The 14,470-nt window shown below is 35.8% G+C and overlaps 1 protein-coding gene across 1 annotated transcript in view; it reads right to left on the reverse strand.

Moving 5' to 3' along the window:
• Nucleotides 1–14,470, reverse strand: part of LOC306996680 (complement C2) — a 54,986-nt gene that overhangs the window by 11,406 nt on the left and 29,110 nt on the right. Inside the window, exons 5-10 of the mRNA XM_079609437.1 lie at nt 11,371–11,544; nt 7,317–7,415; nt 7,075–7,208; nt 5,433–5,571; nt 5,203–5,334; nt 3,230–3,334 (exon numbers count right to left, since the gene is read on the reverse strand). Coding sequence (XP_079465563.1) covers nt 3,230–3,334; nt 5,203–5,334; nt 5,433–5,571; nt 7,075–7,208; nt 7,317–7,415; nt 11,371–11,544 — 783 coding nt within the window. The remainder of the gene's footprint in view (nt 1–3,229; nt 3,335–5,202; nt 5,335–5,432; nt 5,572–7,074; nt 7,209–7,316; nt 7,416–11,370; nt 11,545–14,470) is intronic.

A 14,470-nucleotide genomic window follows, 5' to 3' on the forward strand; every position in this document is an offset into this window, starting at 1 on the left:
CAGCAAAAAAAAAAAGGCCCTCAACATTAAAGATCCAGCAGTATATTTAACCATGGACATGGGGTACTGTTTATTCCTGTTTTCACCAAACCCATCTGGTGGGTGTGCTCCAAAAAAGCTATTTTTTTAGTTTCATCTGACCATAGAATCTGGTCACTTTTGAAGTTACAGTCGTGTCTGACAACTGAATATGCTGGAGTTTGTTTTTAGATGAGCGAGGAGGATTTTTCTTGAAACCCTCCCAAACAACATGTGGTGATGTAAGGGTAGTTTGATCATTTTTTAGGCTTTCTGACCCCAAGACTCGAGTAATCTCTGGAATTCTCCATCTGTGATCCTTGAAGAGTCCAAACCGTGCATTAGGACGATATAGACACACATCCTCTACCAGGCAGATTTGTAACAACTTCTTAATAATTGCCCTGATGGTGGAAATGGGAATTTTCAATGCTTTAGCTATTTTCTTAAAGCCACTTTATATTTCATGAAGCTCAGCAATCTTTTGCTGCACATCAGAACTATATTCTTTGGTTTTACTCATTGTGATGGATGATTAAGGGAATTTTGATTTTTTTGTGTTTCCTCGTATATATACTCCTGTGAAACAAGAAGTCATAGCTAGACAATTTCATGCTCCTAGCCACCCCGGTGTTGTAAAAATGTAAATATTAATGAGAATATACTTCAGAGATATTTTATATATTTTTTATAACATTCTAGGAGTGCCAATAGTTGTGTCCAACATGTTTTGGAGAAATATACTTATTTCATAATGTGATTTAACCCCAATTGGGTAAAGCAGCGAGTAATGTTGTTGTACGGGAAATGCACCCCAGATTGATTGCTCAGTCTGATTGAAAAGCCTTCATGTAAACACCTCAACAGATATGATTAAGATCGATCCGAATAAAATTTAGATTTTCGGTGGTGTAAAATAATCTTTAGAACTTTGCATGAATATGAATATCTTCTCAATCGGATTCAAAAATAGCTTGCACACATGCACAGCATGTTTACTAGAGCACTTTTATAATAATGTCTGTTTACATACGCTTTACGTCTTACAAACACGCATATGTTTATTTACATCTTACAAATTGGTCAGTTAAGGAGTTTTTTTAGTTTGCTAAAAAAACCTCTTCTGACAGCTTTCAGCTTTCCTATCAGGCATGTCTTCAAGTCAAAAACGACAACTATAAGAACTGTGACATTAGCTGTTGCAACCTCTGAACGTGAGACTGGGCTGCGTATGTGCTGAAGTTTTGTTAAGGATATATACTGCAAATATATTTCAGATGTAAATGAAAATGTAAATCGGATTGTAAAGTTTAAGGTTCTTATTAACAGAATTAGAAATTGGATTGGATTCATTCAGATTAATGAAAATTAGTGCATGTAAAATATTACTACTAACTAGGGGTGGAGCCGAACCCGAATACGGTATTCGGAAAGGCACAAATAACGTGTTTTTTACAAATACTTATTTCGAACAAATACTTTAAAAAATATTTGTATTCGGGAACAAGAAAAACTTTATTTCAAAAAGCTGCGTTTCCTCATGAGACCGCACTGCACGCCCGGATGAGTGAGTGAGTGACGGACACAGGCTGCTCCACAGCAACGCTCGGCTGATCGAAAAAACACTTAACTCCATCACTATTTTTGTTGAATAGATGTTTGTACCTTAACTGGGTTCCTGAGGCAGTTCATAACTTTCGAGAAGCGATCGGGAGATTATTCCATTACGCGGCATTATTGACGTCTGTGCAGTCGGGTGCTCTCGTGTTCGCTCTGTTTACGTACAGTAGCTGTTTAGCGCGGTAATTTAGACAATAGGCTGTTGACAGAGTAACGTTAACGTTTGGTTAAAAAGTTTAAAAATGCTTGTGTAGTTTTGTCGAATTATACGCACGTGTGGGAGTTATATGGTAGGCTACGTAAGTTACTCTGTCTTTTGCAGACAGCAAGATGTAGGCTGTAGGCTTCATAATGTTCACAATGGTATTTTATTAGTTGTTGTTTAACCATGGATGAGGTAATGGCTGTTATGCTATTTTCTTTTCAATGACATTCCTTGTTTCATTGCTGGATTTATGGAAAAACATCAAACAATATTGCATATCGATAATTATTATAATGGATATAATTAAAGAATACTTACACATAACGTAAATTAGAAGTGTAACGCAAATTTTTTTTTTATGATTACGATTTTTACGCCTATTTTGAATTTTAATCGAATACAAATACAAATACTTTTGTCCCCTCAACAAATACAAATACAGATACAAATAGCGGCTGCTTTGCACACCCCTACTACTAACCTACTGTGGTATGCGTAGGGAAATGCTACACATGAAAGTGAAATAAAAAAAAGGGTAGGTTAAAGGTGGACATGAATGGACATGAAACACTAAACTTGTTTGTGTTACACATCACAAAACCAATGTTAGCTTCTGTACATTTTAATTGCAGGATAAAACTTGTTAATTTTTAGCTTTTTTGTGCTGTTTTTATCTTCAGGGTTTAAAATATTCATTGTGACAATATCACAGGGTGAGTATCTCTTCCATGAACCCAGAGTTTTAGAAAAAAAAAGAAAAGCATATGTCACTGGAGTAAGACCGAATCCTACGGGAGCAGAAATGAATATCCGTGTCCTGTACATGATGTTTTTTCTGGGTGGTGTAACGGCCAAAACGACGTATTTGCATGCATCACATTATTGTGCGGTGGGCCCTTTAAGAGACTGATCACTTCACTCATAGCGAAGTACTGTCGCTGTGTAATGAGAACCACTGTAGATGATAAGTTTGCTCTGCCTTCTTTCTATAATTGTGTTCTTACTTTTATTTGTAACACTAAAAAAGAGTTAATCCCTCATGAGAGGCCTGTGTATCTGCCATTAAACATGTGGAATACAGACTTTTCGCCTTCAAGCTCTTTCCTTCCGTAGATTTAACGAGAGATATCGGGGTCAAAGCGTCACAGTGGGAGCAGGGAAAATGTGAAAGTTGCAGGTGTGAGTGGACAAATTCTAACATTCGTTTGGAGATGGACAGAATTTTGTGGGAGTGGGGCTGAAAAATACACCCCTCCTCAGACAACAAGATTTGTGTACAGTTATAATGATTTGAAATAAACAGAAATTTGAGCAGTTATGAGAGGAAAAACAGGGTTAATATCAAAATGAGTCTGATAGGGTAAGACATGTAAACTTGAGACGAACCCAGGAGCTCCTCTTGTGTGTGGTCTACACTGCTGGGTTTGTAGCCGAATAAGTTCCGGACCTTAGCTAACATGTTTTTTGGGTTGGGTCCCATATTTGAGTAGCCTGGATATACACAGAAACAAAAGCAAAATTAGTACATCATTAAATGAGCTTTACAATTATTCACAACTTTTGAGCTTAAAATGCTGGCTATTACTTTTTTAACATACAGTGTCTGCAATAATGATGAGCTTATAATTAGGAATATTGAGGGCTTGTACAGTTGTTAAATATGTAACGTTATACAGTTTATTTAAAATGAAAATTCTATTGTCATTTACTCACAACACAAAATATATTTTATGAATAATTTGTGGAACAAAAAAAGGAGCATATATTAAAACATTTTTGGAAATCCCCCTTTTTTATTTCCCCCATAAGTAGGAAAGTCACAGAGTGTATAAAACCATTACTTAATGAACCGTTATGTTTTTATTAACTTAGAATGAGCCATTTCTATCTACACACACCGCGGGTCTCCTTAGACATCAGATGCGCGGGTCAATGTATAAACAACCCGCACCCGACCGACGTTTTCAACTAACCCGCCCGCAGCTCGGACCGCAAAAAAAAAGATAGAAAATATTGTACCCGACCCGCTTCCTGACCCGCATTTTTTAAAAGTAGCTTGTAAATGCTCATCGTAGCGTCATGGGCCAAAGACGGAGGAACTAGGGGTGCGCATTTTTCTGAATGCTGTATGATCGCCTAGTGTTTTTTAATAAAGGCTTGATTTATTCATTTATTTCATTACATTTTCTTAACAATTAAGTTAATGCAGATGCTGCATGTGTTTATCCAGCCTAATTGACGTGTGCGTCTCTCCCCCGACTTTCCCAACAAAATCCCCCCCCCCCCTCTCAGCAAATACATAAACTGACATTACTGAGCTATATGCGTTTAAAAGTAGCCTATTAAAATGGCACAATGGCATTGCTCAGTTCAACGTGTTGGGAAATCGGGCATTTTGTCCCGCGTCAGCTTTTATTCAAAAGTTAATAACGCGCTCAACATTCAAAAGGTAAATAAGGATTTCCCACTTTCATCTCCTCCAGCAGACTGAGCTCGTGCGTCATCCTCGCGCAGTTATTCAGACAATAAAGTGCAGACCTATGTATTTCATAGAACATTGTGTCATATAAATTACAAAGGTTGAATTGGCATCTTTATTTCAAACGACCCGACCGACCGCGACCCGAATATCATTACAAATATTTTTGGATGACTCGTAACCGCGGGTGACCGCAGGCACCCGCTCATTTTGGATCAACCCGCGCATCACTGATAGACAGTGGCCCTGAATGGACAAACGCGTTTCGTCACTATGTTGTTCTTCGTGCAAAGAAGCGTGCTAAAGTCAGCGAATAAAACACTGACACAATGATGAACAAGTAACAAACTTTATTCGCAATAACGTATGGTTTTACTGAATAATTAAGTATACCTTATTTCTTAATTTATCTTTGTAAAGAAACCTAATTGTTTAACTGGCTCCTTTCTGCCGTCTCTGACGACCACATATTTTCCCGTCGGCCACCGTAACTTCTTTTGGTCGCAATTTGCAACCTCACCACTAGATGCTGTTAAACGTGACACAGTGCAGCATTAAGGCAGATATACACTTCTGCATCAGATGCTGTAGGCTCTGCATACGGCGGTTAAAACATATCCTTAACATATCCTCATATGTCAGCCACATACATTATTGAGGTCTCATTTCAGAAAAAATACCATTATAAACTGATTGTTATTCCTTGTGAGACGTACATTTCTTTAATTTCTTTCTTACGTTTGAATGAAATGGTTATATTTCTGAAATGAGGCATCCTTTATGACAGTATGTAGCCGACAAAAGTATGAGCCCTGGTCCGTGTGTGTGTGTGTGTGTGTGTGTGTGTGTGTGTGTGTGTGTGTGTGTGTGTGTGTCTTACCATCAGTTGCGATGATTATGACGTTCTGAGTCTCATTGAACTGATTTCTTTTGGTCTGCCTGAGGAAAGCAAGCTGATCGTACACCCTTTCTAGGGCTTTATACAGATTGGTGCCTTTCTTACCTCCATGGCCTGAAATGAAATTTTAATTAATTACATAAAACTGGAAACTGGAGTTAGAAAGCTACAATAAAGAGGTAGTAAAACAAACAGTTGTACAATGAACATACTTTCATCGCTAAACTCCTCTAATTTCCTCAAGATATAATGCACATCTTGACTCTCGATGCTTGTAATGGACACTATTTCTTTGGGCTCACTGGCATATGAGATGATCTCAAACTTCATGTGGACTTCATAGCTATCCAGCTGGAAGATGAACAAAATTGCACAGCAATTAATTTTTGCACAATAATTTATTTTGATTCAAACACATGATGGCTGTTTTATGCTTTAGTATTAGAGGTGGGAAATTAAATAATTATATATATATATATATATATGAGTATGAGGAGCAGTGCTGTAGAGCAGGCCTATTAATAATTTTGTGGCCCATGTAAAATTGGCACTTATTTCTCTTGGACTATTATTCCTATAGTGTGAATTGCAATCTAATTACACTATTATTTACAGTTCAAACACACTATGACAAATGTGAGTGTCAACTGTCAGTTATGCATTTTTATTAAAATCAGTGCATTTTGTCACTCTATAAACAAAAAAGTATCATAATAGTGTGACAGTTGTTTTTTTATGTAACATTGATTTCACGAGCGGTTCTATGACAAGAGCTCTTTTATTGTTCTTGCCAAGTTATGTGTCGCTGACTGCTCTCCTTGTTATTTAATTGATAATAAACAACAGAAATCTAGACATAAAAGATAAACGCAAAAAAACGAACCTTTCCTTCATAGAAGAAAACTCGATTGGGAAGGAATTATCAGGCAACTTATATATTGTATTATATATTATATATTGAAGCATAGCTAACAAAGAGACTATCTCTACATATTTGCACGTTACCATATCATACACACTATTCAAATTCTGCAGTCCATCCTAACCTAACCACATGCTCTTCTGTTCACCACAATAATAACCTTCAAAACTGCAACAACAGAAACCCATGTAAATCTCAACATAACAGAAGATTAAATCCTAACACAACTCTCCCTATATTCATTTTGTGCAAAAACGCGTACAATAACACTTCATTTCATCATGTATTCTCCCTATGCAGTTTGACGCTAGGCATGCTGGGAACTAGAGCTCTGCTGCACTCATTTAGTTCAAGTTCAGATTAAAATTATCCTTTATTGAGTTATTTAATAATATTTAGTGATTTATTTTAAAAGTTGCCAGCCAGCACCAGTATTTTTTTAAATAATTTTTAAAAACTTTCATGGCCTCCAGAATGTTTAGTTGTATGAATATCTAAACATACAATATATCAAAGGAAAGAACAGACCCTCTGCTTAAAATAAATAAATAAATAAATAAATAAATAATAATCTAGCTTCATGGATTCTTTTTCACTCACTTGTTTTCATTCACTCTGTCAAGTGGACTATATTAGTGAACTGATGTAGGGAATAGTGAATGAGGGTATAGGGTGTGATTGGGCAAACAGCCTCTAAGTGTCGACTTTGAGCGTTGGTAATTCACAGTATATTCCTGTAGACTATTTTTGTTTTCTACGGTATATTACTGTTTTAATGGAAAATGGTATGATATTGTCAGAATTTGGCCTTTTTTTTACAGCAAGGGTTAACAGTGTGTTTAATTGACAGCTTTTTGTATTGTAAAAACATGTTTACTACATTTTTGTATTTCGCTTTGCCTTTTAATTTTTCCAATTATACAAACACAAACCTTACGGACAAGTTCAATAATGGCAGTTTTTGCGGTCTGAAAATTCTCCTTGGAAATGCTTCCTGATGTGTCCAAAAGGATGAAGACATTCAGCCGACCTTCTTCAACCCTGACAGTCCTACCCAAATAGTGCCCTAGTGATTGTGCAATAAAAACAATTAAACAGCCATGTAGTTAAGTTAATGTAGTAAAGTTAAAGGTTAATGTTCATTACTTGTGTACAAGAAAAGTTATCTTTTCACCTTTCTTTTTAAAGTTGGGTTGTGACACATCCATAACTGCGGTCAGAGATCCTCCAAAGGCCTGAGCAACAATAGCTGGTTGATCAAATGAGTACTGGGCTAAAAAAAAAAATTTGAATCGAATTGAATGTTTACATTGAATCAGGGGTGTATTCCAGAAAGCAAGGTTATCTTATCTTAAAAACTCTCGTTGATTAAACCAAACCTTGATAACTCGAGGTGTGCTGGGTGTAAGTAAGAGTATGTTCATGGCTAACACACCAGACATTCTCAACAGAGCGACGAATCGACGAGTCACCATGGAAACGGATGCTAAGAAAAAGCGTGTCATACTACTATTTCTTTCTTCTTCTTTAAATGCTGATTTACATACTTATTGCCACATACTTGGTGGTTGTGCAATCATTTTTCAATCTTTTCATTTAAAGATCTTTAATCACTGTGAATAAGAACTATATCACTTGTTTGATGCTAATTATGCAATAAAAAGAAAGACTGAATAAACTAGAAACAGTCATTTTGCTTCCACGTTGCTTGAAAGATAAGATCCCAGTCAACACGTTGATCTCACAGTGATCTCATCATGTGGTCACAACGTGAGCAATGTGAGTTCACAGTGAGCTAAAAGTGTAACCTCACAGCGCACTCACTGTGTGCTCATGGCCGCAATATGAGCTCATCCCAGCTAGAAATGTTATTGTTCTATGAATGTTTTGAGAGCATTATATTATGTTATGGTTTCTGTAGCTAATTTTATTTTTGTTGCCAGAATGTTCTCTTAAAAAGTAGGATAACAGTCTCTAAAAACATTTTAAAAATGTTTAGTGATTACATTGATAGAACATTATCCCCTAACATTATTATAAGGGTTTAGCGGGAAGTTTCCCAGCAGACACAGGACTGATCCTCTTAAAAGAGGTTTAGATGTCGAAGTTGGTTTGAAAGTAGTTGTTTGGTTTGGTCACCATTATGGAGGTCAGTGTTTGCTTTAGTTGGGCTCTTTGGCCTTGAATATTTGATGTTAGTTTTTCTCTGGCTGTTGTGTTTGTTAAAGAAAGAGAAAATGTGAAGTATATACACAGCAAAAACTGTGTTCACAGCAAACACTCCAGTGTTAAATTAACACTCCTGGGAGTTTATATGAGTCCACACGCAAGAGTGTAAAGTGTTAAAATATGAGTGTTAAATGAACACTCAAGAGTGTTAAAGTTAATGAGATAATTAAGTTATTAATTGAGTGATGATTGAGCATTAGTGATGAACACCTGATGTTAACAAGCAGAATCACAGAAGGAGAAAATCACAAATTGTAAGCCACCATTATGGAGATCAGTGTTTGCTTTAGTTGGGCTCTTGACCCGTATATTATTAACTTTAGATATTGTGTGCCTGCTGTTATTATAACAGACAGATGAACAAAGAAAAAAATTGATCTATTGGTTATGTTATGACAATCATAATTTGAACTTGATCATGAACCCTTATTTCTGATTTAGTTTTAAGTTGTTTATTACAGCATAACTGTGATTCTACATAAATATCCAGAATTTTTGATAAATAAATACTGAATAATTTATTATAAAGTTGTTTTGAAAAAAAAAAAAACTTTCCTTTTAGGCACACACAGACATGAAGATTCAGTCTATGCGTCTCAACAATGGTGATGAGCAAAATATTCAATTAGGAAAAGGAAATTACTTCGACAAATCAGATCATAATTTATTAATTCCGCAATGCATGATGGGAGCCATTAATGAGTTGATTGGTGGCAGCCGCTGCAACATGATTTATTCTTGTCACCATTGTTGAGATTTACAGGCTGATTATTACTAGACTATGTCTAGAAACATAGAGCTGCTGTATTAACAAGTTGAACCAAACTATCTAAATATGTTTTGATCATGTCAGATCACAATATGATTATGCCATAACATAACCGACACCATCAGATCACAATTTCTCTTTGTCCGTCTGATTGTTATTACTCAGTAACAGCAGACAAGTAAAATCTAAAGTTAATAATATAAGGGTCAAGAGCCCAACTAAAGCAAACACTGATCTCCATAATGGTGGCTTACAATTTGAGATTTTCTCAAATTTTCTTTTCTTTTTTTGTAATAAGTGAAGCTAGTCATGCTATTTGTGGAGTTGTTTAATAAAGTTGGATCCTGACATCAGAAAAATGTTTAGACGTCAACCCAATTTTAATTTTCAACCAAAATTTGACATCTGAGTGATGTTGGAGTCCACGTCCAATAACATTTTTAGCTGGGAGGAGCTCATATTGTGACCATAATATGAGCACACAGTAGGGGTGGGCGGATCGATCCTGAAGTATCGATACTTTCGATACTGACTGGTATCGAAAAGGATCGATCCTCACATAAAAATATCGATCCAAGTGAGTGTTTTTTTACCAGTAAGTTTTATTAATTTAGCACGCAATTCAGAGCGAAAAATAAGCTTCTAAGTGGAAAAATAAGCGAATGTTAGTGGATAACTGTGTAGGATAGAACTATTTCTCCTAGTCATCTGGATACAAGACGAAACCAATCAATCACAGAGAGCGTTCGATGCTGGTGCTTCGCTGAGCTCACAGCCCAGTGCGTTTGGGAAACAAAGCCTTGCTTAGATGACAGAGAAACATTTATTTTTAAATAAATTTGGCAATAAACAAAACCAAAAGTGTACATAACGGTTCAAAATGTTGACGTCAGTAAGATTTTTTTAATGAAATTAATATTTTTATTCAACAAGGATCGATGCATTAAATTGATCAAAAGTGACACTCAAGGGTTTTACACTGTTAAAAATGTTTTACTTCATATAAATGCTGTTCTTTCAACTTTATTCATCAAATAATTCTGCATAAAATGTATCATGGTTTTCACAAAAATATGAAACTGTTTTCAACATTGATAATAATAAGAAAGTTTCCTGAGCAGCAAATCAGCATATTAAAATTCTCATCATGACTGAAGTACTGGTGCTGAAAATTCAGCTTTATTCACATGAATAAATTACAGTTTACTATGACGTAAAAAACTGATAGCCCATGTTAAATTGTAATATTACAGTTTTTACTGTATTTTTGATCAAATAAATGCAGAAGAGAATTAAAAATCTTACAGACCACACACTTTTGAACAGCAGGCTAGTGTACAATAGTACATTTACTATAATTATGGTAGTTTGGTAAAAGTCACTGACTAATTACAGGTGGGTTGAGCGCATTTATTTAATAAAAAAATATTTAGTAGTCATGCAATCGTATTCAGATTTAGCATATTAATGATGCATTCAGCTCATAAATCATGACACACTGCTCTAGCACAGGAAATTGCTACAAGTTCAAGTGCAGGCTTTTAAAATGAAAAAGTATTGGTATTGGTATCGGTATCGGCGATACTGACCCTGTATTTACTTGGTATCGGATCGATACCGAAATTTTCAGTATCGCCCACCCCTAGCACACAGTGAGTGCACAGTGCGGTTACACTTTTAACTCACTGTGACCTCACATTGTGATCATATGGAGAGATCACTGTGAGATCAAAGTGTTGACTGGGATATCATATATCATATCATATATGTCTTTTTTATATAGAAAAACATTATAGAAAACGTCCTGTTGCAAAAATAAATAAAAAACGTCGGAATGCAGATCAACGATGTGTGAGATGAAAATGATATAGCTATATATATATATATATATATATATATATATATATATTATTTATTTAAATAACATTACCTTGTTTTAATAACGCGTTATGTATCAATATACCTATAATATTGTGTACAATCTGTTAGGCCCACTGGAGCCTCATCAATAGGGCACGCATGCGCTGAAGTAAACTGACCCTTGATCATGAGCTGCTCCTGAGCAGGTTATGTTCAGAGAGTGAGCTGCTATGGCTACTTACAGACCCTGAAAGTTAACCGAAGTTGAGGTTATCCGCTTACCCTTAAAACCTTGTCACATAACCTGCTTTCTGGAATACACCGCAGCCCCACTACACTGTGTAAATAAACGTCTGTTTCCTTGACTGACCGTAGCAGCGTGGTTCTGCCCCACTCCATTCCCTTGAATCCAAACATTGCCTCTCAGAGGGGCCGAGCAAATCCAGACCGAACTGACAGAGATACAGCACTCGGTCTCCAATACGGAAGCGTCCCCCAGAACGCAAGGCCCCTGGAGGAGCCCCTGGGTTTTTACAGTCCTCAGCTGGAATAAGAAACACATGATACACTTATCATTTATATACTATGCATTTTTTGGTAAATGATGCATTGTTCAATAATGATGAAAAATCACAAATGAGACCTATTTAAATGTATTCATTATGCATGCCAGTCCAGTACACTGTTAGACCTTACCGGGTTTTTTTACAGTAAAATACTGGCAACACTGTTGCCAGTAATTTACTGTTATTTGTACAGTTATTTACTGTATTATACAGTTTGTTACTGTAAAATGCACTAAATTAAAATTTGACTTAAAACTAATTTCACTTGCAGAAACCAACTGCCTTAAATTGACCAACTGCAATTGAAATGTGTAAAACTAAAATGTGTAATGCATTAATTATGTGAGAAAAGAGTTAAGAACTTCCATTGGAAACCATTAAAAAACTTAAGTACATAAAAAGATTTCCACTTGACCAGGAATTACATTCTGTTAAATAAAGCAACATGCAGCATATCATCGATGTTTCTACATCTTCTGCTGGACTGAAGCACAGGCTCTACTCTTCAGCACAATGGTGACCCAAAAAACAAAATTTTACAGTAAACTACTGGCAACAGTGTTGCCAGTATAAACCTGTTTTATAACTTACAGTTTATTACTGTTAAAATACATTTCGTGGGTGTGTCTTTTTATCTTACACTGTTAACCCTTTCAACCCCACAGGAACATCCGCACTACAAAGAGTAAAAAGTAACATTGACGCAGTGTTGCAGTGAGATAATAAAGTGAATATGTAAGTGATGTTTGAGCATTAGTGATGAACACCTGCTGTTAACAAGCAGAATCACTGAAGGAAAGAGGAACACAAGAACAGAAAATAGAGAAACACAAGAACTACAACTGACTTCCAGCCATAACACATTATTACACGTATTATTAACCAGTTTGACTTTATTTCTGTCATCCATCTACTGAAGTTGTTATTGAGATGTTTAATTGAAAATGTTTGATTTGAAGTTACCATTATAGAGATCAGTGTTTGCTTTAGTTGGGTCGCTGATGCCAACACATTTTTTTCTCTGTTTTTCTCTGTGTTTTTGCAAGTCACACTTGTGCACACACACAGTTCGTGAATGATTGTGGTTATATTCACTATCATGACAAAATCATTATGTGGCCTGTCCATTCACTAAGAAGTTAGTTCTCACTCATTCAGAGTTTAATTCTCAATCAAAAGTGTTACGTGACCACCACTGTGAAACATCAGCAACAATGACTAATTTATTTGTAACACATGCATAACCAAAAATAAATGAGCTACACTGTCTTGTAGAAACACAGAAATATCACAAATTAGAACACGCATCTCAACAATGGTGGGAATATATATATTTTTAATTGTTATTCATGCAGCAGAGCATGCTGGGAGTTTTATACTATCCTGGTACCCAGCATGCATTGCGACATGAAACTTTTGATCATCACCATTGTTGAGATTCATATGATGATTGTTGATGTCTGTGTGTGTCAGAGTCAAGCAGGAGTTAATACAATTTTAATGCACTATATGATAACAACAATTTTCAGTTGATCTGATTAAAGAAATATTGCTGTATTTCATGTTGTAGATTATCAGATATATGGTATTAAACCAGAAGTTCACAGCTCACATATATTAAAAAGTAATAAATCATGTATGATTTTGAAATCACAAAACCAAAAACTCCTGATCAACTTCCCCTTGCCTTTTCTTGCTGTAACAAATGTGCTTTATAAACTCACTGATACAGCAGCCGAAGAGAGATAGATGAATGAACGAAATCTTTGAGTTAAGGTACAAGAGACCAACTAAAGCAAATACTGATCTCCATCATGGTGACATCAAACTTTATTATTAACTAAATCCCTGTTCATTCTCAACAAGAACTTTTGTACATGTGTGAAATAAATAATGTTAAACTGGTTTGTAAACTGGTTTCACACTCAGTGTGGCTGGAAGTCAGTTGTAGTTCTTGTGTTTCCCTTTTTTCTGTTCTTGTTTCTCTGTCCTTCAGTGATTCTGCTTATCAGGTGTTCATCAGTGTCTCAATTCACTCACTTCTTTTCATTCAAGTGGACTATATCAGTGAACTAGTGTAGGGAATAGTGAATGAGGGTATAGGGTGAGATTGGGAAAACAGCCTCTGAGTGTCAACTTTGAGCGCTGTTAATTCACAGTATACTCCTGTAGGTATATTCCTGTATATTACTGTTTTAATGGAAAATGGTATGATATTGTAAGAATGTGGGCTTTTTCTACAGTAAGGGCTAACAGTGTAGTTAGCGGTCACTTAGTAAAGAAACACTACAGGCCTATATAGACTAAACACGTAACACGCATGAGCATGACGTCACTGTTTTCAGAAATTCATTAAAAACTTGCACTTTGAAATAGAGACCTTGCGCAGGACAGATTTTTCTCCCACAGGATTCTGTCCCGCTCCTGCAAAAATATGTTACCTTCTCCTGCTCACACCCGCAAAAGCCTGCATAAAAGTATAAACAGGTTTTTTTCTGTACGTCTATGAAATACTTTCAAGTTATCCTAAGTGTCACCTAGCCACAACCTACTGTTAATTGGTCATAAAAGCATACACTGTAAACAAATTCTGTAAAAAAACAGCCAAATTTTACAGTAACATGCTGTTTTTCATTAAAACAGTAATATACCGTAAAATATGCCTTCTGGGTGATATTTGTCGTTTTCGAGAAACTAGCCTACAGGAATATACTGTGAATTAACAGCGCTCAAAGTCGACACTAAGAGGCTGTGTTCCAAAATCACACCCTATACCCTCATTCACTATTGCCTAGTTCACTAATACAGTCTACTTGACTGAGTGAATAATTTCATAGTTAATTCAGTTAATTTTCGAAGTTAATTGAGACACTGAGGAACACCTGCTGTTAACAATCAGAATCA

Source organism: Phoxinus phoxinus (assembly GCF_949152265.1).
Source record: "Phoxinus phoxinus genome assembly, chromosome: 4".
Taxonomy (NCBI): Eukaryota; Metazoa; Chordata; class Actinopteri; order Cypriniformes; family Leuciscidae; genus Phoxinus; species Phoxinus phoxinus.